We start from the raw sequence: 22,513 nt of genomic DNA on the forward strand, positions 1-22,513 counted from the left end.
AAGTCAATTCAAGAACTCAGGAGAGCTTCATAAGGAGTGGACTGAGGCTGGTGTCAGTGCATCAAGAGCCACCATGCACAGACGTCTTCAGGAAAGGGGCTGCATCTGTCCCATTCCTCATATCAAGCCTCTCTTGAACCAGAGACTGAACTGGAGGAAGAGTGGAGAGGCACAGAATCCAAGGGGTTTGAAGTCCAGTGTGAACTTTCCACAGTCTGTGATGATTTGGGGTGCCATGTCATATGCTGGTGTTGGTCCACTGGGTTTTATCAAGTCCAAAGTCAATGCAGCATCTACCAGGAGATTTTAGAGCACTTCATGCTTCCATCTGCTGACAAGCTTTATGGAGATGCTGATTTCCTTTTCCTGCAAGACTCAGCACCTGCCCACAGTGACAAAACTTCTACCAAATGGTTTGTTGATATTACTGCGCTTGATTGGCCAGCCGACTCGCCTGAGCTGAACCCCAGAGAGAATCTATGGGCGACTGTCAAGAGGAAGATGAGAAACACCCGACCCAAAAATACAGACGAGCTGAAGGCCGCTATCAAAGCAGCCTGGGCTTCAGTAACACCTCAGCAGTGCCACAGGCTGATCGCCTCCATGCCACGCCCCTTCGAAGCAGTAATTCATGGTAAAGGAGCCTCAACCGAGTACTGAGTGTATAAATGAACAGACTTTTCAGAAGTGGGACATTTCTGGATTGTAAATCCTGTTTTGATTGATCTTAGGAAATATTCTAATAATCTGAGAGACTGGATTTCTGATTTCCATGAGCTATAAGCTATAATCATCAAAATTACAACAAAAAGAAGGCTTGAAATATTTCACTTTGCATGTAATGAACATAGAATATATGAAAGTTCAATATTTTTAATTAAATTATGAAAAAAGGGAGAACTTTTTCACAATATCCTAATTGTTTTTAGATTCACTACTATTCTGACTGCCCAGTGCAGTTTAGCAACAAGTTCTGTTTTTCACACAAATACCTTTTTAATGTGTCCGGGTCAGTGCTGGCTCGGAACAACAAGGAACACAGACACAGTTAGACACACAACCAGCGTTCTGTTCCAGCCCTTCTAACAGAATGACACGAGGCGCTGATGCACCTTTAGGACCAACTGGAAGAAGTCTGAGGCGTGAAAGAAGGACACTTACCCTTAATGAAGAGACGCACGTCACAGACCTCTGAAGCCTCACACTGACAGGTGTATATCCCTCTCGTAGTGTAATCAGCCGCAGCGATGGTGAGATATGGTTTCCCCTCCAGGTACTGATCATGGGAGATATTAAACCCCTTCTCGGACCTGCAGGATGTCTGATCACACTGAGCCAGAACATGACCTGGTAGATGAAACCGGGTCCATTTAACCAAACCAGAACATTTCCAGTCGCAGGGGAGAGTAGCGGCCTGATGAAGTTCAGCCGTTACAGAACGCTGACTGAACACAGAGGGAGGAACTGAAAAGAGAAACAAGAAAAAGAAAGCATTAACTAAAAACCCATCCTTTAAATATCGGCTATTAACCCAAACCAGCGGTTCGGTTCTGCTAACACACACCAACAGCATGTCACAGGAAACATCAATAAAGAAACAACAGAAAGTTAATTAGCGTAAAGACAATGACAGAAGTGTAAATCAGCAGATAGATGTGTGTGTGTGTGTGTGTGTGTGTGTGTGTTAAAGCACAGTGATGGTTGGAGGGTTAATACAGACTGTCAGAGTCCAGATTCTGTGCAGAAAACGTGTACGTGGTACTACAGAGAAAGAAAAACGTACTGGTGAGAACCTGCAGCGTGAACAGAAGGGCGTGGCTCCACATGTCTGCAGAAACACAGAAAACACACACAGTTACACATCATTCACATTAAAACACCAGCTAACTCATTTCTGTCTCCATCAACTGCAAAAGAAAGAATTATTCTGCTTTCAGTTCTCAGATTATCATTCCTTTTCTCTCATATTTCCTGAGCAGTGAGAGATGAGTGGAGATTATAGAATATAGAAATATAGAACACAGGGAGATACACGTTCTAGCAGTAATCTTCATTCAAGTCCAAAGTCAACGCAGCGTCTCCCAGGAGATTTTACAGCTCTTCATGCTTCCATCTGCTGACAAGCTTTATGGAGATGCTGATTTCCTTTTCCAGCAGGACTCAGCACCTGCCCACGGTGCCAAAACTTGTACCAAATGGTTTGCTGACTGTGATATTACTGGGCTTGATTGGCCAGGCAACTCGCCTGAGCTGAAGCCCAAACCCCTGAACCTTTCAAACTCTCCTTCAGACTCATTTTCAATTTATCCTTCAAGTTCAAGTTCGCTTTATTGTCAGTTTCTTCATATGCACAGGTAATACAAGGAAATTGAAATTACGTTTCTCTCTATCCCATGTAAAGACATAGACAAACATAAGACTGACATTAACAAGACAAACATTAAAGCGCAAGACAGGACCAATAACAGTGTAACAAGCAATAAGTAATAATTAAAAAAAAAAAGGGGGGGGAATTGAAACATTTAACATTTAGAAAAATAATCTAGGCTAAAGACAGGAAGATAAGAACAAGACCAGTATACAAGACACACAGTACGGTACAGCACAGTCCAGGGAAGTCCAGTTGAGGTTATCACAGTAGCAGCATTATGTAGAATAATGTGTAGCAGCATTCAGAAGCAGCATATGGTAAGTTGTTATATTGCAGGGCCCAAGGCAGTTCTTATGAGATAGTTCAGGTAAGGTGCAAAGTCACATGTGTAGTTTCATAGAGAAGTCTTTTCTGTGGAAGGCAGCAGCAACAAGAAACAGTGTATGGTGTGTAAAAAAAAAAAGTGAGGTAGTGCAGGTAAAGGTGCAAGTGTCACATAGTGCAGTTCCATAGTCAGAGTCTTTCCGTGTGTGTGTGTGGGGGGGGGGGGGGGGGCCTGAGTCAGAGTCTTTCCCATGGGGGGGGCAAGATCCTAACTTCTTGGCTGTCTGGTGGGTGGAGCTGTCAGTGATGGGAGAGAGGGGAGGGAGTTCAACATCCTGACGGCCTGGTGGATGAAGCTGTTGGTGAGTCTGGTGGTTCTGGCCTGTAGGCTCCTGTACCTCTTTCCAGAGGGCAGGAGGCTAAACAGGTTGTGTGCTGGGTGAGTCTCATCTCTCACGATTGTGAGAGCTTTGCGGGTGAGGCGGGTGGTGTATGTGTCTTGCAGGGAGGGGAGGGGTGCATTGATGATCTTCCCAGCTGTGTTCACTATACGCTGCAGGGCTTTCCTGTTGTGGTCAGTGCAGCTCCCGCCCCATACAGTGATGCAGCTGGAGAGGATGCTCTCAATGGTCCCTCTGTAGAATGTAGTCATGATGGGTGGTGGGGCACTGGCGTGCTTCAGTTTGCGCAGGAAGTAGAGGCGCTGTTGGGCTTTCTTGGCCAGTGCTGCGGTGTTGTTGGTCCAGGAGAGGTCCTCGCTGATGTGCACTCCAAGGAATTTTGTGCTTCTCACTCTCTCCACAGCAGCACCATCGATGGTCAGTGGCAGGTGTTGGTTGTGGCCTCTCTGGAAGTTGACAATCTCCTTTGTCTTACTGACGTTCAGCAGGAGGTTGTTGTCTCTGTACCACTTGGCCAGAAGGTCCACCTCAGTCCTGTAGTGCGTCTCGTTGCCGTTGGTGATGAGACCCACCAGAGTTGTGTTGTCTGCAAACTTCACCAGGTGGTTGGTACTGTAGGTTGTTTTGCAGTCGTGTGTCAGCAGGGTGAAGAGCAGAGGACTGAGCACACAGCCTTGTGGAGCTCCTGTGCTTAGCGTGATGGTGCTCGAGGTGTTGTTGCCGACACGTACTGCTTGTGGTCTCTTGCTGAGGAAGTCTAGTAGCCAGTTGCAGAGGGAGGTACTGAGGCCCAGTTTGTCCAGTTTGCAGATCAGCTGTTGGGGTATTATGGTATTGAATGCTGAGCTGAAGTCAATGAACAGCATTCTCACATATGAATCTTTTTCCTCCAGGTGAGTGAGGGCTGGGTGAAGAGCAGAGCAGATTGCATCCTCTGTGGAGCGTTGGGCCCTGTATGCAAACTGGAAGGGGTCCAGGGTGGGTGGGAGGGTGGACTTGATGTGTGCCATGACCAGTCGTTTGAAGCCCTTCATAATAATGGGTGTCAGTGCTACAGGATGGTAGTCGTTGAAGTAGGATGGTGATGGCTTCTTCGGCATGGGTATGATGGTGGCGGCTTTGACGCAGGAGGGGACGATGGCTTGTTCCAGTGAGGTGTTAAAGATGTCAGTGAAGACACGCTTTAGTTTCTCAGCGCAGTCCTTCAGTACCCGACCAGGGATGTTGTCTGGGCCTGCTGCTTTGCGTGGGTTGATGTTGGTGAGTGCTCTCTTCACGCTAGCGACAGACAGACACAGTGTCTGGTCGTGAGGTGGGGGTGGTGTTTTCTGTGGATGGGTGTTGTTTTGTTCTTCGAAACATGCGAAGAAGCTGTTCAGGTCGTTCAGCAGAGGTGTGTTGCTTTCGCAGCTTCGTGGCGCGGGCTTGTAGTCAGTCATAGCTTGGATGCCCTTCCATAGGCTCTGTGTATCTTTGCTATCTCTGAAGTGGGAGGTTATTTTCTGTGTGTAGTCCTTTTTTGCTTCCCTAATGCCTCGTGACAGGTTGGCTCTTGCTATTTTCAGGCCTGCTTCATCCCCAGCTCTGAAGGCTTTATCTCTAGCCCTCAGCAGCCTGTGGACATCCCCTGTCAGCCATGGCTTCTGGTTGGCCCGAGTGACGATGGTTTTTGTGTGCGTCACATCAATGCACTTGGTGATGTAGGAGGTCACGGTGTCTGTGTACTCCTCAATGTCTGTTTGGTTGTTGTAGGTGGCTGCTTGTCTGAAAATGTCCCAATCAGTTATTTCAAAGCAGTGCTGGAGAGCAGCTTGGGCACCGTCTGGCCATACTCTCACCTCTTTTGGAACCGGTTTGGCGAGTTTCGCCTTTTGTCTGTATGCGGGCAGCAGCAGGACAGTTACATGGTCTGATAGTCCGATTTGGGGGAGGTGTGCTGCTCTGTAGGCTTCTTTATGGGAAGTGTATACCATGTCCAGTGTGGTTTTCCCCCTTGTTGGAAAATCCACGTGCTGGTGGTATTTTGGAAGGACAGTTTTTAGATCAGCATGATTGAAATCCCCGGCGAGAATGATGAAACCATCTGGGTGTGTTGTCTGTTGTTCGCTGATGGCATGGTAGAGTTCGTTTAGTGCTGCATTTCTCTCGCTGTTGTTGTTGGTTGGTGGAATGTAAACTGCGACGAGCAGAATCGCGGTAAACTCTCTCGGCAAGTAGAATGGACGGCACTTAATGATCATGAACTCAGCCAGTGGTGAACAGTGTCTATAAACTACCTTAGCGTCTCTGCACCATTCATCTCGGATGTAAACACACACGCCCCCACCACGACTTTTACCTCCTTCCGAGAGCGCTCTGTCCGCTCGGTAGCATGTTAGCTGCTCCAGTTGTATGGCTGAGTCAGGGATGTTGTCGTTTAGCCATGTTTCAGTGAAAATGAACACACAACAACTGCTTACTGCCCGGTTCGCTGATCTTAGAAGTCGAATGTGGTCCATTTTGTTGTCCAGTGATCTGACGTTTGCTAGCAGGATAGATGGTATGGCCAGCCGAGTAGGGTTAGCTGCTAGCCTGTTCCGGATGCCTCCGCGTTTCCCACACTTCCTAGTTCGCGAGCACCGCGGTCGATGCCTCTTTCCTGGGGTAACGTGCTAGGCGAGTCCGCGGGTCTGCGCAGGATTCCCAGCTCCTGTAGCGTCCGAGTTTCAATGTCCAAAACATCGCATATCTTACTGTTCCGAATTTGTAACAATTCCTGTCGGCTGTATTTGTGTTCCGACATACACTGACGAGAAAGACACTCCGAAACACACATTTTACAAAGAAAAACAAACAAAACATGGGAGAGAGAGGGGCCACTGCGTCTGAGCCGCGCTACCACCGGAAGAGGTTCAATAAACCTTTTCAAAAAAATCCTTTATTAAATGTGTCGAATTATGAAATATGAACTGAAATAAGCTTTGTAATAAATTGAAAGATTTCTTGGATGATATATTTATGGATGGATCTACTGACAAATAATTAAAGAAAAGTCACAAAAACCCTCCATCTGCTTCCCCTAAAGTAAAATGTGCAGGATGAAGTTTATTGCAAATGAAACCTCAGCCCTGGTTTCTGCTGTGCCACAGAGGGAACTGAACCCAGCACCTTCAGCAGAGGAACCTGAGGAGTAGTGGTGTCGTTAGGCCCTATCGCTCAGGGCTATATCCCTGGGCATTCTGAGTCTAACCCTGGGCATTCTCACCCTCAAAAAAAAGTGAGAGTGTGATAGAAAACAACTGGAACAGATCGGAACTTGACTTGCAGCATCCAAAGACGGGGGGAGGGGGGACATAACTGAGCACTGCACAATCAAACTGTTGGTAACCGCCAACAGAAGAACATTCAGAACTGACTGGAAGACGACTTCAAAAAACAATCCATTATTGTTGGGTTTTTGAAGATGTAAACAGATGGTAAGTCATCAAGCGTGAGTGTGTGTATGTGGGTGCATCAGTTGCCCTCACTTTCATAAAATCTGATGCATTTTTGTTTGGGTGTTCCTTTTCACCAATAAAGGCATCCTGTAAAATTTTTTGACCATATTCAAAAGTCTAATGGTGGCACCATGAGGTTCATTTTTTGCCAAAAAACGCTTATTTTATGTTTTCGCGTAAGGTTTGAATCACAATGTTGGACTCCATTTATTGATTTCTCGTGACCCAGAGATCATGTTAAGAACCTTTGCAAGGGATTGAGAAGCATTAATGTGATTCATAATACATTTGTATTGTTTAAAAGTAGTTGAACAATGATTCAATGAACAGCTAAAACTCAAACTCATCTCATTATCTGTAGCCGCTTTATCCTGTTCTACAGGGTCGCAGGCGAGCTGGATCCTATCCCAGCTGACTACGGGCGAAAGGCGGGGTTCACCCTGGACAAGTCGCCAGGTCATCACAGGGCTGACACATAGACACAGACAACCATTCACACTCACATTCACACCTACGCTCAATTTAGGCTACGTTTACATTACGTCAAATCAGCGGATCATCAGATTAACGTTCTTAAAACGATTCGCGTTTACACTAAAACCGTTAGCCGCGCACACAGCAACGCCAATACACGGATACGCTCGGCTCCACAGGCATCCTGCGCTCCAAATCACTCCGCCCTGAACAGCGAGTGCCCTCTGGAGGGTGCACACTCCGGCCCTGCACAGCTCACAGAGCGCGCAAGTGAAGTGCGCAAGCCACGATTTGGGACTGAGCCGCTGTGTGTGAGATCCCAGCGCATATCACTTACTACTTGCAAGTGGAAGGATGGCAAGCCTAAAGACAATCATAACTACACAATGGGCAGTATTTGCATCAGTATTTGCAGTATTTTCATACTTTTATACTCTTTAATGAAAGGTGATACAAGGCGGAAGTCCGCGCTGTTTTTCAGCAGTCGCGTCACATGACCAACGCCAGCGAATCAGGAAGGTGGATGTCAGTGACGTTGTCCAATGAGACGCCAGCTAGAGCTCAGCACAGCGTATCCGCGTATTTTGAATGTTTACACAGCACCGGAGCTTACACGATCTGGATTGAATACGTGGACGCTGGCGGATTCCCGTTTCCAGGCGTTTCCAGGCGGTTTAATGTAAACGGACAGTGCATCCGCGAAGAAAATGAGACAGATACGGTCTAGTGTAAACGTAGCCTTAGAGTCACCAGTTAACCTAACCTGCATGTCTTTGGACTGTGGGGGAAACCGGAGCACCCGGAGGAAACCCACGCGGACACGGGGAGAACATGCAAACTCCGCACAGAAAGGCCCTTGCTGGCCACGGGGCTCGAACCCAGACCTTCTTGCTGTGGGGCGACAGCGCTAACCACTACAGGGTGGTGATAATAATAATAATAAACATTAAGACAAACTGTAGTACATAAATTTAACAGAGCAGTGCAAAAATCATTAATAAAGATGTTATACCCTCTGAATGTGTGTGGGTGATAATATGTACAGTTAGGCCCAATCCCAATTCTAATTTCTACCCCTCCCCCTTCCCCTCCCCCTTCCCCTTGGCCCTTCCCCTTGAAACTGAGCTACAAGGGATAGGGCTTGAAATTCAACCCCTACATATTGGGATAGCCCTTCAACGATCGCATACGTCATCACGTACCTCCGTCAGCGTTTACGTTAGCAAAACGCGACCAAATGCGTCATTGGCTGCAACCAGCCGCTACAGTCAGAGCCAGAGGCAGAACCAGAAATCTCTGCTGAAATGCCGTCTGCTGCTGTTGTGATCACTGTGTCCTGGGCTATAGGCCTCTTTTTACGGTTGTCTGCAGCTAAACGGAGAAATGCCAGTAGAGGTGTCAGAACACTCATGTAAACAATAAAAGCGAGAATAACAGAACAAAACGTACGCAGTCAAGCAACCGAAAACAATACTCACTCCCAAAGCTTTTTAGCAGCAGCTTTGGATTTCAGAAATCGCTGCTCATTCTCAGCTCAAAAGCGAATCAAGCGGCGTGTTTCCTCTGGATTCCCTAGTTCAAGTACAGAGGGATGGGAAGCTGGTTAACGTAACGACACAACAGAAAAGCAGATCCTCTGTTGTTTGTAATTACTTGAGCTAACTGCTAAATAATTTTGTTCACAATTTTCATTGCATCAACCGATCACACAACGTTAATGTTATAGTACGTTAACGTTAATAGGCTAGTTAACACTATTGACGTAGTAATAGAACGGTTATAACAATTTAAACACGTAAATAATGGAGAAAATACATTTATGACAATCTTTCGCCGCGGGAACCGCCATCTTTCTGAAATCCGCATGAAATCTCGCTGAAATCCGCATGGCATTGTGGGAAATCACTCAAACCCCTTCGTTCGGAGTCAGCTCCAGGAAAATCTCCGTTTGGAGGGGTACAGAAGCCCTACCCCTTCCCCTACCCCTCCGCGTTAACTGGGATTGGGATACCCCTACCCCTTCATGTGAACGCGCAAAATGGAGGGGAAGGGCCAAGGGGTAGGTCCAAGGGGTGAAATGGGATTCGGCCTTAGCTATAACCTCCCCAACCTATCTATCGATACCAATCTCCCTTAAAAATAAATAAATAAAACCCCGCCCCAGGAAAACCTGACGGAGCCCCTGGTCTCTTCAGTAGCGAGAAACGGCCCGGGCCCGGACCCCATTCCCCACCAAGCTTCAAAACACTCAAGCCAATTTCTGCCCTGAAGTACAGAAGCAGACCCACAGACAACAGGCTACATGTGAACGAACCTGCTGAAATCAGTGCTGTTACTTTTTTCTAAGAAGATTTTGCTTCAATCTTGAAGTGGCTGTTCAGCTCAGTTCGACCTAAAAGAGCACTTCGTGTGTTTTCCTCCGAGGATGTTCCAGCTTTACGGATAAAAGGAATGTCGATCTGTGCAAATACCAAGACCAAATGTTTATTGCGCTTTGTTTCATGTTCGTCCAGTAGAGGCGCTGTATTTCTGCCAGCTCGCGCTACAATGATTTTGTATCGTTACAAAACACCTTCGTTTATTTAATTAATAAATAAAGTGAACTGATTTAATCAGGTAAAAAGCGCGAGTGCTGTACGGCCTATTCTTAGACGGGTGATGACGGTTTCCTCTCTTCTGTTTCTCCCCACCTTCCTCCCAGCACCCACACGCTTTTGTACATTGTAGAGAGGTCTTCCTGCATCTCTGGTGTCCCAGTTCTCCTGCCATACTTTTTCTGTTCTTTGACTTTTAACGATGGGTTTCGCCTCAGCTTTACATCATGGAATCTGCAGATGAACTGGTTGTGATTTCACTGACTGTTTTGCCAATATGTCCACGCCCTCGTTTCCTTCCACCCCTACATGAGCAGGAACCCAAATGAAACCTACAGTTAAACCCGCCATGACTTCCCTGACCTGATGCTCATGAGTGCTGATAACCTCTGTTGCCATTAGTGTATTGTTCTGGTTGTTTTCCTCAACCCATAGTAATCCGAGCATTATGGCCACAAGCTCTACTGTGTACACTGAAAGATGGTCTCTTCTTTTTATAGCCGTGCCATACTGTAGGATATTTACTGCAGCACCAGTGCGTCCAGATTCAGGGTTTTTGAACCATCTGTATAACAGTCTTATCTGTAAAGAGTTGTTGTATGTAGCTTTAGACAATGTAGTAAGCGGGCACTAGCTTGGACTTCTCTTTCATTTCCTTTTGTAGGTTCAGATCAATAGATGGCATCACAAACAGCCAGGGAGGGATCGCTGGAACTGGAACTGTTTTGCTGTACTGGTGACTGTGAACCTGCTTCACCTGCCTTGGCATTACCAGTCCATCCAAACCTGTAAAAGTTTGATTTGTTGTGTTCGCAGCACTCCTGCAGGATGGCCTTTGTTGGGTGCAATTCATTGTGTCCCTGTAATTTAACCCAGTATGCCAACATAAGCTTAACTCTCCTAATATGTAATGGCATTTCTCCCATTTCTACCTGCATGGCAGCTACTGGAGAGGTTTTGAACGCCCTGCAGCATATTCTTAGGGCCTGTGCTTGCTCTACAGCTCATTTTTTTAAAGGTTTTTTCCTGCTGCTGACATATAGGCTACACAACCATAATCTAATGTTGCTCTCATGGGTGCCCAGTAAATGTTTAGTAATGATCTTGCTGCCCCCCCAGTCCCATCCTGACAAGCAACGCAAAAGATTGTTGATTTTCTTACATTTTCCTTTTGTTTGCTCTCTGTGCTGTCTCCACGAGAGTTTCTCATCAAAAATAACCCCAATAAATCTAACCACTCTGACTTGCTCAAGTGTTTGACCATATAGTTTCAGTGAAAGTGATTTTTGCCGTTTAGAGAAACATATTACCTGGGACTTTGAGATTGATAGCTTAAACCCCCATTTCTTTGACCATTCCTCTCCTGTTTTTATTGCTGTCTACATTTTCTTCTGAATGTATCCTAAATTTCTACCCCTAATCCAGAGGACCCCGTCGTCTGCATGCAGTGCTTTCCCAACGCCATATTCCACCTGCTCGAGAAGGTCATTGATCATTATGTTAAATAACACCGGACTACACACACTGCCTTGTGGAGTTCCATTTTCTACTGAATACATGTTTGAATAGTCTACTCCTCTTACTTCTATAGTTCTGCCAAATAGAAAGTCTAACACCCAGTTATATAACCTACCACCTACACCTAATTTATTCAACTTAATAAAGAAGCCCTTCTTTCCACAACATATCAGATGCTTTTTCTATATCAAACAGGACAGCTACAACTATTTCTTTATTAGTCTGGGCTTTCCTGATTCCAAGCGTAAGACAGAGTCCAACGTGTTTCTTCCTTTACGGAACCCGCTTTGATGAGATGCGAACAGGTGTTTACTTTCCATGAAGTAATGAAGCCTCTCCGTTATCATCCGCTCCACTGTTTTACTGAACTGCGATGTTAACGCTATTGGTCTGTAGTTTGAAGGGCCAGAAGGGTCTTTTCCAGGCTTTAAAACTGGCACAATGATTGACCGCTTCCAGGCTGTTGGAATTATTCCTGTTTCCCAAACCATGTTCAATATTCTCAACACTACACCAAGAGAGCTATTATCCATATGTTCCAGCATGCTATAGTTAATACCATCTTTCCCTGGGGAAGTTCGCTTGACCTTCATGACGGCTCTATTTAACTCAAATAGACTGAAGGGTAAGTCTAGACCATCACCTAATGTAGTTTTTCTCACCTCAACATCTGGATTTAATGCCAGTGTATTCTCCCTAGATTGTCTAGCTGTATTTGACAGATTCTCTTGGCTGTGAATTTTAACAAACGTTTGTGCCAATAGCGCTGCTTTGTCTAGGTTTGTAACTGCCATTTTATTATTTTGGTTTAACACTGGTATTTCATACCTTCTACCACTCATTTGTCTGATCATTCCCCAGACGTCTGACAGCTGTGTTTCCCTGCCTATGCTACTGCAGTCGTGTCTCCAATAGGTACGTTTTGTTATTCTAAGAGTTCTTTGAACTATTGCTTGTGCTCTTTTATACTGAATTAATGTTTCTAATGAATGATGTTTCTGTAATTGTCTGAAAGCTCCATTTCTTCTTTTGATAGCTTTTCTACAATTTCCATTCCACCAGGGAACCATCTTTTTCTCTCTGCCTCCTGCTGCCTTTGGAATTGTTTCCTCTGTATGATTGCTGTCACCAACTTAATGTTAAACTCATCTACGCCAGTAATATCCTCCCTTACCAGTTCTTCACACCAGGGCAGGAATTTCACGAGGGCCACGCCCTCTCAATTTGACCTGGTGCCCTTGGAAAAAAATATCTGCCGTAAGGCCACAGTGACCTTGATACCCTGCGGTTTTGCAGTCTGCCTCGTGACTGCCAATAGGCTTTAACATCACCTGCGTCTATTGAGAAAAAAATACGTCTTTTGATGACATTCTGGATTCTTATTGGGCAACTCATCAGTGGTGGCTCGGACTCGAGCCTGGCATGAACCGCTCCAACGCGCTATAATGACACCAATCTATCACCAGCCAACCAGGAGACTTAATCAAACGCATCCCCCGCCCACCCGTGTCCGTGTCTGAGACGTTGAATTTCCACAGGAGGAGGGAAGAAGTTGACTGAGGTAAGACTGTGTGATAAATTAACGAACGAATAAGAGAGGAATTTCAACATATAGGGCTTAAGTTTGTTAGCGTTAAATAAGCATTGCTTGTACAGTAACGTTATGTCGTTACAACGTTGACCCACTTTTAACGTGCCGAGTACCGACTGTAGCCGCTAACAAATGCTAATTAGCTTGCTGTCAAGTTTTTCCTTTGTCGAGCTTTAAGCGTGAGGTCATGGATGCTCCTACTGCTTGCTCCTGCTGTAATATGATGCGTGATGTGTGCTGGTGTCTGTTCATAGCCACTTTTTTAATCTATGCAGTTAGCGTTGTTTTGTTACTAGTATTGTATGTTTCTTTTTGCTGTTTAACCCAAGCGTAACTGCTGCCATCTTGACGAGATCACCATCGCAAGAGATTTTATCTCATTGTTTTAAGCGTCATTACAACATTAACATTTATTTATTTACCCCCCAGTAATAATTACGCTAAAAATATAAAAATGAGTAACCCACTGACTGTCTCACATACTCTTCATATACTCACACTGTTTAAGTAATGCAGTAAAACTCATCTTTAAAAGTGGAATTTACTCAAACTGTTTGCGTAGAATGAACTTTGGGGTTAACAGTGTAATAGTGCTGCAGTGTTCCGCAAATTTGCAATTTAATATTTCAGATCTTGAGACATGAAAGTGCTATTTTAAAAAATAAAAGGTCAGAAATGTTTTCTTTGTCGTCTATTTAGTTCATTTTATTTCCTCAATAATTGTCCTTGATTGAGAAATGGGTCTGGGCTCTTATGGGTTAATCAGTAGCCTGCATGCTAGTATATGTTCCATTTACAGTCAAACATTCTGATGAACTCCAGGCTCAGTTTTGATGAATCAAAAATCTGCGTAGTAGTACAGTCTGAAGATGCTCTCGCACATTCGGGGTCAACTGAACAAAAATGATGGGAGGATGTAGGTTTAATAAGTTTTACAGTTTTTGAAGTGAGTGATGGATCGATAAGTTTAGATGTGTTGAATATTTTCTTATCTTCAGACAGAATAGTGTAGGAGACGTTTCTTTACCTGCTTGATAGTTTCGACTGAGACTCCAATCTTCCTCAGAAGAGTCATTAGTCCTTAAATTAAATTCATTATAGACGTGAACTTAAAATCATTGTTTTATTTTATGGCCTGGGTGCCCTGGCTTTTGGCCTTCGTGCCCTCAAAAAATTGACAGCACAAAAGGCCAAGTGGCCCCGCCCCTAAAACGACGAAATTCCAGGCCTGCTTCACATCTTATTTTATTTAATATTTGTCCCAGTTGGCTTTTTTTAAATTCCACCTTAGTATCCCCATTGATATTTCCTGACATACTTCTGTACCAACTTTGATCACTATAGGATAATGATCACTACCGACAGGTGTTTTATTAATCGCTTCCCATGTTGTGATACCTGCTATTTCCTGCGATGTTAGCGTGAGGTTGACTGAACTTTGTGTTTTGTTTAGTTATATCTTGTGCCTTTATCATCATTTACACACACTAATCGTTTCTCATCAATAACATCTTCTATACTTGAGCCATTAGCATCTGTATCCCTGCAACCCCACAGTGCACTATGAGCATTAAAGTCCCCACACCGTATTACTTTACCCTGCAGCCTCCACCAGGAATATTTAACGTGCCTTTAGTCAACCTTTTACAAGGGTTATAATAACTGAAATCTCGTCTTGTCCTGTCCAGACCTTAACCGTTATTGATTCATCTCCTTTCCCTTTATTGACGACATTGTACCTCATCCCATTCTGCACAAATATTAGCACCCCTCCACCTTTACCATCTTTCCTGTCGTTTCTAACAGCAGTGTATCCATGCAGAATAAAATCCCATTTTGGTTTCAGCCATGTTTCCTGTATGCAGAATTGTGTGGTTTATCTTGTAAATTTATTAAGAAATGTTTAAACTCCTGCCCATTATCAAGGAGACTTCTTGTGTTCCACTGCAGAATGACCAGAGCCATGAATCACCAAGCCTCGGGGCCCGTCAACTCAGGGGGGCCCGTCAACTCAGGGAGGCCCGTCAACTCAGGGAGGCCCGTCAACTCAGGGAGGCCTTCCCCACTTAGCATTTCCTCAACCGCTTCCCAACACAAACCCTGAACCCCAAGATATTTTGGAAGCAGCGTTTTATAGGGCAGTGGTTTTCAAAGTGGGGGCCGCCAGGGGGCACTAGGGGGGCCTCAGAAAGTTGGAGGGACGATAAAAAAATTGCAGAAAAAAAATATATTTTTTAAATAATTATTATTAAATATATTGTAATTAGTTTTTTAATCATTATAAAATATAACTATTAATAATAGCTAATACATCATATCGAAATGTTGTTTGCCATGCTCATCTCTCTGACTGTCTGCGACGTTGCGGTTTGCGCCATTTATCAAGTTGCTTTGCTCCTCAAACTAGCGTATTGTGGAGGAAATACTATTTTGTAAAGCACTTGAAAGAAGAACTACTGGGAAAGACATTTTTCAAGTTTTGGACGATTACATCGAGTCTAACGGATTGGACTGGACCTGTTGTGTGGGGGTGTGTTCGGACGGAGCTGCGGCAATGACCGGGAAGATCAGTGGAGTGACTGCGCTCATTAAGCAGAAGGCCCCGCATGTAGTGGCCACACACTGCACGCTCCATTGCGAGGCACTGGTCACAAAAAGGATGGATAACGAGTTGAATCAGGTACTACAGGAGGTTATACAAGTAGTGAATTTGATTAAAGCCCGTCCCATGAAACACAGACCGCTTTGTTATGAGATGGGCGCTCGTTTTGAGGGGCTGCTGCTTCACTCGAACGTGCGCTGGCTGTCACAGGGCGCAGTTGTGAACCGTGTCTATGAGCTGCGGAGGGAGGTTGCAGAGTTCCTCTCATCTGAAAAGCATCAGCTGGCAGATCGGTTCACTGATGCAACCTGGATCCGCAAACTCGCATACATGTCAGACATTTTCCAGCATCTAAATGTACTGAATCAAAGCATGCACTCTTAAAACATGTTGAAAATAACACAACTTGCGTTGTTTAACACATCTCTATGTCCAGATTGGGACAACAGAACTTTTGTTCATTTTAACACATTATTTGTTATTTGTGCAATTTTGGTGTTAAACATTTCTGAAATATAACACAACTCTTGTTGAAATTAAACTTGCACAAAAGATGTGTTGATTTCCAACACATTCGTTTTAAGTGTGCAAGGACGTGACACGTACCGTACAGACTCCAGGTGCAAGACAAAGTGTGTGCTTTTTCCAAAAAGATCATGCTGTGGTCAAACAAGCTCCAGGAGGGAGTTACAGAAATGTTCCCACTACTTCACCAGGAGCTGCTGTCATGTGATGATTTGGGCTCCGTCTCTCCATTGATCCAGTCCCACCTGGAGAACCTCCAAGGAGATTTCAAAGACTATTTCCCTGACCTCGAAAACACATTTAAACTGGGTTAGGAACCCCTTTGCCCCCGGGGTCGGTTCTAGTCTGGACTGAAAGTCACAGGAGGAGCTGATTGAGATGACAAACTCAGGGGATTTAAAAATGGACTTTGAGGCTCTTCCCCTGTCTAACTACTGGCTACATGTCAGAAAGGACGATCCCAGCTTGGCTGACAGGGCACTGAAATGCCGTCTCCCTTTTGCAGCAACCTACTTGTGTGAGTCTGGCTTTTCAACTTTAAAGGCACTCAAAACCAAACACAGAGCACGGCTACATGCGGACAGAGACATGCGGATGGCACTGACGGAGATTAAGCCCAGGGTTGACAAACTATGTAGGAGCCGCCAAGCCCGTCACTCCCACTACTGCAAACCGTCTGTCACTCACACACACACACACACACACACTCGAGAGTGGTCTGAGTTCTTTTGTGCTGTTCTGATCAACAGTTTGTTGAAAAGTTTATTGTTCAGCGCGAAAATATTTGTGTTGAAAACATGTTAGTTAATAATATTCTTACTCTAAACAAATGGAACAATTATTGAATAAAAGAGAAAACATTGTAAAAGTTGATGTTTCTTCAGATATTTTGTAGCACTGTCTGCGGGTTTGTAAAGGGGGTCCCCGGCCAGAAGCTCATGCTGTTGGGGGCCTTGGCATGGAAGAGTTTAGCTCAGCTGTTAGAGCTAAAAGCTAACCCCCGCGCCTCCGCCTTCCCGCACACCGCCTCCGCTTGCTCCTCAGTCGGCTTGTGCTGCTCGGGGAGTCGCTGCACCGGAGGCCCCTGGGTCTCGCTAGCGCAGCACTCCGAGCCTGCTGCTAGTATTAGTGTTATTGTTAGTGTATAGTGCAGGGAACTCAGCACTCACCACGTCGGTTAAATTAAAACATGAATCACGCCACAAGGTGTAAGGAGTAAACCACAGGGGGCGCTCGGCTGCGGGAATGATGTTTCCGTTACCGGCCTGCTCTCAGTTCCCTCTGGCTGGAGGGCTGTGGTCACGTCGGCTTGTTTATGTCGGTGCGGAGCTCCGCCCTTCGTCACCAGGGCCCTGTACTACGAAGCGGGTTTTCTGGCTTACCAGGGTAACTTGATCACGTGCAGCGTAACTTCCCGATTAACCCATACTACGAAAGTTGGCTATGTTCAAACCGAGGTCTGCTGCCATGGCAACTTACGCTGCATCTCAAACCTGCTCGTCTCAGGTTATGTTCTTGGTTAACCCGTGGTTTCCGATTAACCACACCCTTTTTAAACACCACCTCTCCACCGACATTTCGGGGTGCGGCAGCACCCCCTGGTGGTGGACCCTCAAAACTGACATGAACATAAAACAAAACTTGCGTGAAAATATATTTGTTTATTTATTTGTTTTCATTTGGCTCTGCTGATTTTATATGTCATGTTTTAGATGTAGGATGATGAGGGCTACATTTTAGTTATTTAAAAAAGGATTTAATTAAAACTTATAACTTAATATGTAGCCTAGTGGACCATCAGAATTTTTTTTGCCGTGACGTTGACGTTCAGCTTTTCAGCGCGTGAAATTACAACAGGAAGCGAGTACGAGTCGACCGTCTGTAGAGAAGAGTAAGAGTTAGTTATTAGTTAGTTAGTTGATACTTAATAGTTACTATGTCTCAGAAGAGAACCGTGTGGATTTAAGTGGAATAATTGCGAGAAGTCATATGATCAAGACAGCGTTTTAAGGTAAGGCCATTTGGTTATTAATTTTGCCCGCTGTGTCGTGTTCACTTGAGCCTATTTGGTATGCCTTGAACAAGTGCAGGTGTTGCTAGCATCGTGCTTTGAAGTTGACTCAGATGTAACTACAGTCTTAAAACATGTTCGTTTAAAACGGTGTGTCCATGCTCATCATGTTTTACTTTTCTTAATGGAGAGTGTGAAATACCGCTGCATCACTTTTATGGGTGATTTTTGCAATAGAACACTAAGTTAGTGTCACTAACCCATAGTAGTAGGATGAGTGGGTTCATGGATTTCGGTCTGTTGATTGAGAGAACCATGGTGTTTGTGTTGTTCCAGCGAGAGTGTTGTTCTGTTTCGTGTGTGTGTGTGTGTGTGTGTGTGTGTGTGTGCTACTAACTACTGTATTTGAAATGCACACTGGCTTGACTGGATGTGGGTATGTAAGGCTGTAATCGGGTGGAATCCGCGTCTCCTTCAGTTTATCTAGAGCAGATGTAAAACCTGCGACTGTTAAACCACAGCTGTGCGCTTCTGCCTCTAAAATAACCTGTCCTTCATAATCGTGTTAACTGAGAATTGTCATTGACAGACAGGCTTCAGATTCTTCCGTCATCACTCAAAAAAACCAAAAAACCTCGTTTTTACGGATTAGGCCTATAAGTAGTAGGCAGTTTAACGAAATATTGCAATTGCAAGCTTAAAAGGATTTCGGACGCCTGATTGGTTAAAATGCAGGAAATTGCATCTAAGGCAGCTGGGCCATAGAAGGTTCACGCTGCACGCTGCACGCGTGTAAAGAAAAGTGGACAAACGTAGCATGACTTGCTCTGGGCCATAGAACGGCGTTCACGCTGCACGCTGCACACTTCACGCGTGAAGCGTGAAATGAACATGCACACTTTTTTCTAGGCGTGAAGATGGAAATTCCAGTCAATGCATGCGGTCACCGCCGCACCAGCCAATCAGAACGGGTCTAGGGAGATAACTCTATGCTTTCAGAGGAAAACTTCAGAAAAAATATAATTGAATGGTATAATTGAAAAATAGTTCTTCATCGGGATTGTCAAGCAGATTATAGAATGTTCGGTGAAATTCACCACGGGTTTCTCGCAGAAGGAAGTGTTCTCGGCTCCAAATTCTGTTCCTTTTTCTCTTCCTCTGTCTCAGTAAAAGCAGAATGAGGCAATCGTCGTCATCCGAAGAGTCCATATTGTTGGTTACTCGGTCAAAGTAGAACAGACGCAACACGTGAACATCCAAGCATGAAGTTTAATGGCCCAGGGTCCGGTTCTTCACGTGAACGTGTAGCATGCAGCGTGCAGCGTGAACCTTCTATGGCCCAGCTGCCTAAGAAATACAAAATTTTCTGGGGGAGGACCCCCAGACCCCCCTCCAAAAAAATGTCCCAGGTCACGTCACAGCACCCCCTGCCGACAATGTCTTCCCGCGCCGCTGCGCGCGCGCGCACACACACACACACTTAAACGAACATACATGATCGATATGGATTTTTTTATGTAAATTCGTTCAAATGACTGCGATGACGGCACGAAGATACGCCCACTTCAGTTTACGCGCTTGACTAACTGAACAGTAGCCAGTGCTGCCCACACAGCCTTGCTAGCGTCAGTCACAGCTATTAGCCTACACATGCAACAAAAAAATGGAACGATTTCTTCGTCCGCCCGACACCACAAAGAGCAGACAAACAACACCTGATGAACATGAACCGAAAACAAAAAGGCCGAGAAGATACGACGAAAGTTTCTTACAATTTGGATTTACCAGCGTGCTGGAAAGAAACGAGGAAAGGCCGAAGTGTCTTCTGTGTTGGGCCGTGCTGTCTGCGGAGAGTCTCAAACCCAACAAGCTGAAAAGGCACTTTGAAACAGTGCACAAAGAACATCTCGGTAAACCCCTAAGTTTTTTTGAAAAGAAATGTGCTGAGCTTAATCAGCAGCGATCTTATTTCAAAAAGGCTGCGACGGTGAGTGATGGAGCACTGAATGCATCATCTGAAGTTAGCTACCTCATTGCGAAAACCAAGACCCCACACACAATCACAGAGACGCTAATTATGCCCGCTGTCCTCAAAATGGCAAAAGCAATGGGTGAGGAGGAGGTGGAAAGAAAATTTAAAGCGATACCTCTGTCTGATAATACAGTTAAGAGACGAATCGATGCTATTGCCGCTGACCAGGAGAGCACGCTAGCAGAGAAACTCTGTGATTCCCCAGCCTATGCTCTTCAAATGGATGTAAGCACCGAAGGCAAAAATGCCCACGCATTGACATTTGTTCGATTCTTAGCAGAAAATGCCATTCAGGAGGACATTCTATATTGCCTGCCTCTTCCCGAGCACGAGACTGCACAGGCAATGTACGATGTTCTTCAGGATTACATGGAGAAACACAGAATTCCCTGGGAGAATATGGTGGGATTTTGCACAGACGGGGCTCCGTCTATGGCCGGACGGCGAAATGGTTTGAGGACACTTGTCATTCAGCGAGCACCATCTGCACTGTGGAATCATTGCATGATTCATCGGGAACAACTGGCATCTAAAGAACTGAGCGCGTCCATCGCAGGCATCATGCAACAGGTGGTAGCCATGGTGAACTACATCAAGCCACATCCTCTGCGAGCACGCCTGTTCGCAAAGCTATGCGTCGATATGGGCTCTGAATATGAAGATCTGCATTTTCACACAGACGCCCGGTGGTTGTCGAGAGGCAACACGTTGGAGCGGTTTTTCAAGCTGAGAAACGAACTGTTGGCATTTTCAATGGATGTGAAAAAAAACGATTTCGTTGACTTTCTCTGTGACCAGCAGAAAATGTGCCTCCTTGCATATGCCACGGACATATTCAGAAAACTTAACGAACTGAACACAAGCATGCAAGGAAAAAATAAGAATGTCATGCAGATGAGTGATCAGATTGATGGATTCAGGGCCAAAATCACACACTGGAGAGGAAGTCTTGCAAAGGGAAACTTCACGCATTTCCCCCAGTTAAGTCAGTTTTTGGAAGACAACAGTATCGACAAATGTTCTACAATGGAGATGTGCAGCCACCTGGAACGGCTTGAGGAGCACTTCGCCACATACTTTCCAGATGTGGATATGTCAAAGTTTGGATGGGTGAGGAATCCGTTTCACTGTGATGTGAGCGCAGTGGACCTTCCTGCCACCGCGATAGAACAGCTGATTGACATGTCTCGTGACAAAATGCACCAGCAATTACATTCGCGCGTGCCAGTGGAAGAATTCTGGTTTGGAGCCAGAGAGGAGTACCCCGAGATCGCACTGCGTGCTTTGAAACTGTTGGTTCCTTTCGGAAGCACGTACCTTTGTGAAGCTGGATTTGGTGCACTTGTCTGTATGAAATCAAAGTACCGCTCGCGTTTGGATGTTACATCAGAGATGAGATGCGCACTCTCTACCACAGAACCGGACTTTGAAAGGCTGCAGAGAAGTGTGAAGGCTCAGACATCTCATTAGATGTGGTGAGTGGAGAGACTCTTTTACATAGTTCCATTTTTGTGAAATTGAAGGATATGTGATGAAAATAAAATGTGAGTTTGTGCAATAAACTGGTTACTCTGTATTTACAACACAGTATAAAACACATCAAACACTAATTTAAAAAAAAAAATGTCAGTGGGGTCGCCAAAAATGTACGAGGTCAAAATGGGGTCACAAGCCAAAATAGGTTGGGAACCTCTGCTAGAGACAATGCCAGCGTACCTGGATGACCCGTGCGATATCGGAGTGCAGATTAGAGATGGGATTTATGGCTCTTTGATGGGATCCGCATCTTTGTGATCCGTTCTTAGAAAAGAGCCGTTCAAAAGCCTGGCTCATTTGGCTCTTTTTAAATATTTATTCAGTTTTAAGAAGACAGTGTCTAAAGAAGTCAGATCCCTCTGCTTAGACAGTGACATCAATATTTCTGGACATACCGTTTATATAAAGCAACCTAGACTTACATTATTGTAACCCCTAAACGCTCATAAATAACCATTAAAAAACAATGAGGGCTTCAATGAATGTCCATGCAGAACGGCTTTTCTGTAAAAAAAAAAAAAACACTCAAGAACATAGTTACCAAGAACGCAAGAATATTTTATAGAAAAACACTTGTTTTACAAAAACATTTAAGTCTGAGATACAAAATAGATACAACTACAATAAATATAACACAAGAACTAGTTATCACACAAGAACATTTTAATAGAAAAAAACAAACTTTCTATATTAAAAATATTGAAATTGTAATAAAAATAGATACAACTAAACAGTCAGATAAATAGATAAAGTTATAACAAGAACACAAGATTATTTTAATAGGAAAAAACAAACTATTAATGCAAAAAATATATTATTATTAGAAAAATAGATACAACTAGACAAACAGATAAATAAATAAATAAAATACACAAAAATAGAACAAACAAAATGATGATAGAATAAATTAAATGAACGTCCGTGCAAAGTAGTTTTCCCACAATATTATCATTAATATCACACAACAACATCATAAACTATATACAAAACAATTTGAACTATTAGGCAAACAGATAAAACTTGAATAAATAAAAGGCAAATGAATGCTTGCTTGCACG

The 22,513-nt window shown here is 44.5% G+C and overlaps 2 protein-coding genes across 5 annotated transcripts in view; one reads left to right on the plus strand and one right to left on the minus strand.

Annotated features, from left to right (window-relative positions):
• Positions 1–17,400, minus strand: part of LOC132872334 (uncharacterized) — a 71,856-nt gene extending 54,456 nt beyond the window's left edge. For 2 of the 4 annotated variants that reach the window (XM_060907105.1, XM_060907102.1), the window contains exons 1-3: positions 17,046–17,400; positions 1,784–1,828; positions 1,162–1,464 (exon numbers count right to left, since the gene is read on the minus strand). In XM_060907105.1, the coding sequence (XP_060763088.1) occupies positions 1,162–1,464; positions 1,784–1,826 (346 nt within the window). In that variant the 5' untranslated portion in view covers positions 1,827–1,828; positions 17,046–17,400. Of the gene's footprint in view, positions 1–1,161; positions 1,465–1,783; positions 1,829–8,248; positions 8,590–17,045 lie in introns of those variants that run through there. The other 2 variants (XM_060907103.1, XM_060907104.1) reach the window with 2 other exon arrangements.
• A 2,150-nt stretch (positions 17,401–19,550) lies between these two features.
• LOC132872859 (zinc finger BED domain-containing protein 5-like) lies at positions 19,551–21,389 on the plus strand. The gene has a single exon (XM_060907965.1). It carries the CDS (start codon positions 19,551–19,553, stop codon positions 21,387–21,389), a length of 1,839 nt encoding a protein of 612 aa, XP_060763948.1.
• Positions 21,390–22,513: the final 1,124 nt, after the last annotated feature.

Source organism: Neoarius graeffei, chromosome 24 (genome assembly GCF_027579695.1).
Source record: "Neoarius graeffei isolate fNeoGra1 chromosome 24, fNeoGra1.pri, whole genome shotgun sequence".
NCBI lineage: Eukaryota > Metazoa > Chordata > Actinopteri > Siluriformes > Ariidae > Neoarius > Neoarius graeffei.

Bases quoted from the DNA above. Each gene is read 5' to 3' on its own strand.
- LOC132872859 (XM_060907965.1), top strand. From the start codon at position 19,551: ATGGAACGATTTCTTCGTCCGCCCGACACCACAAAGAGCAGACAAACA.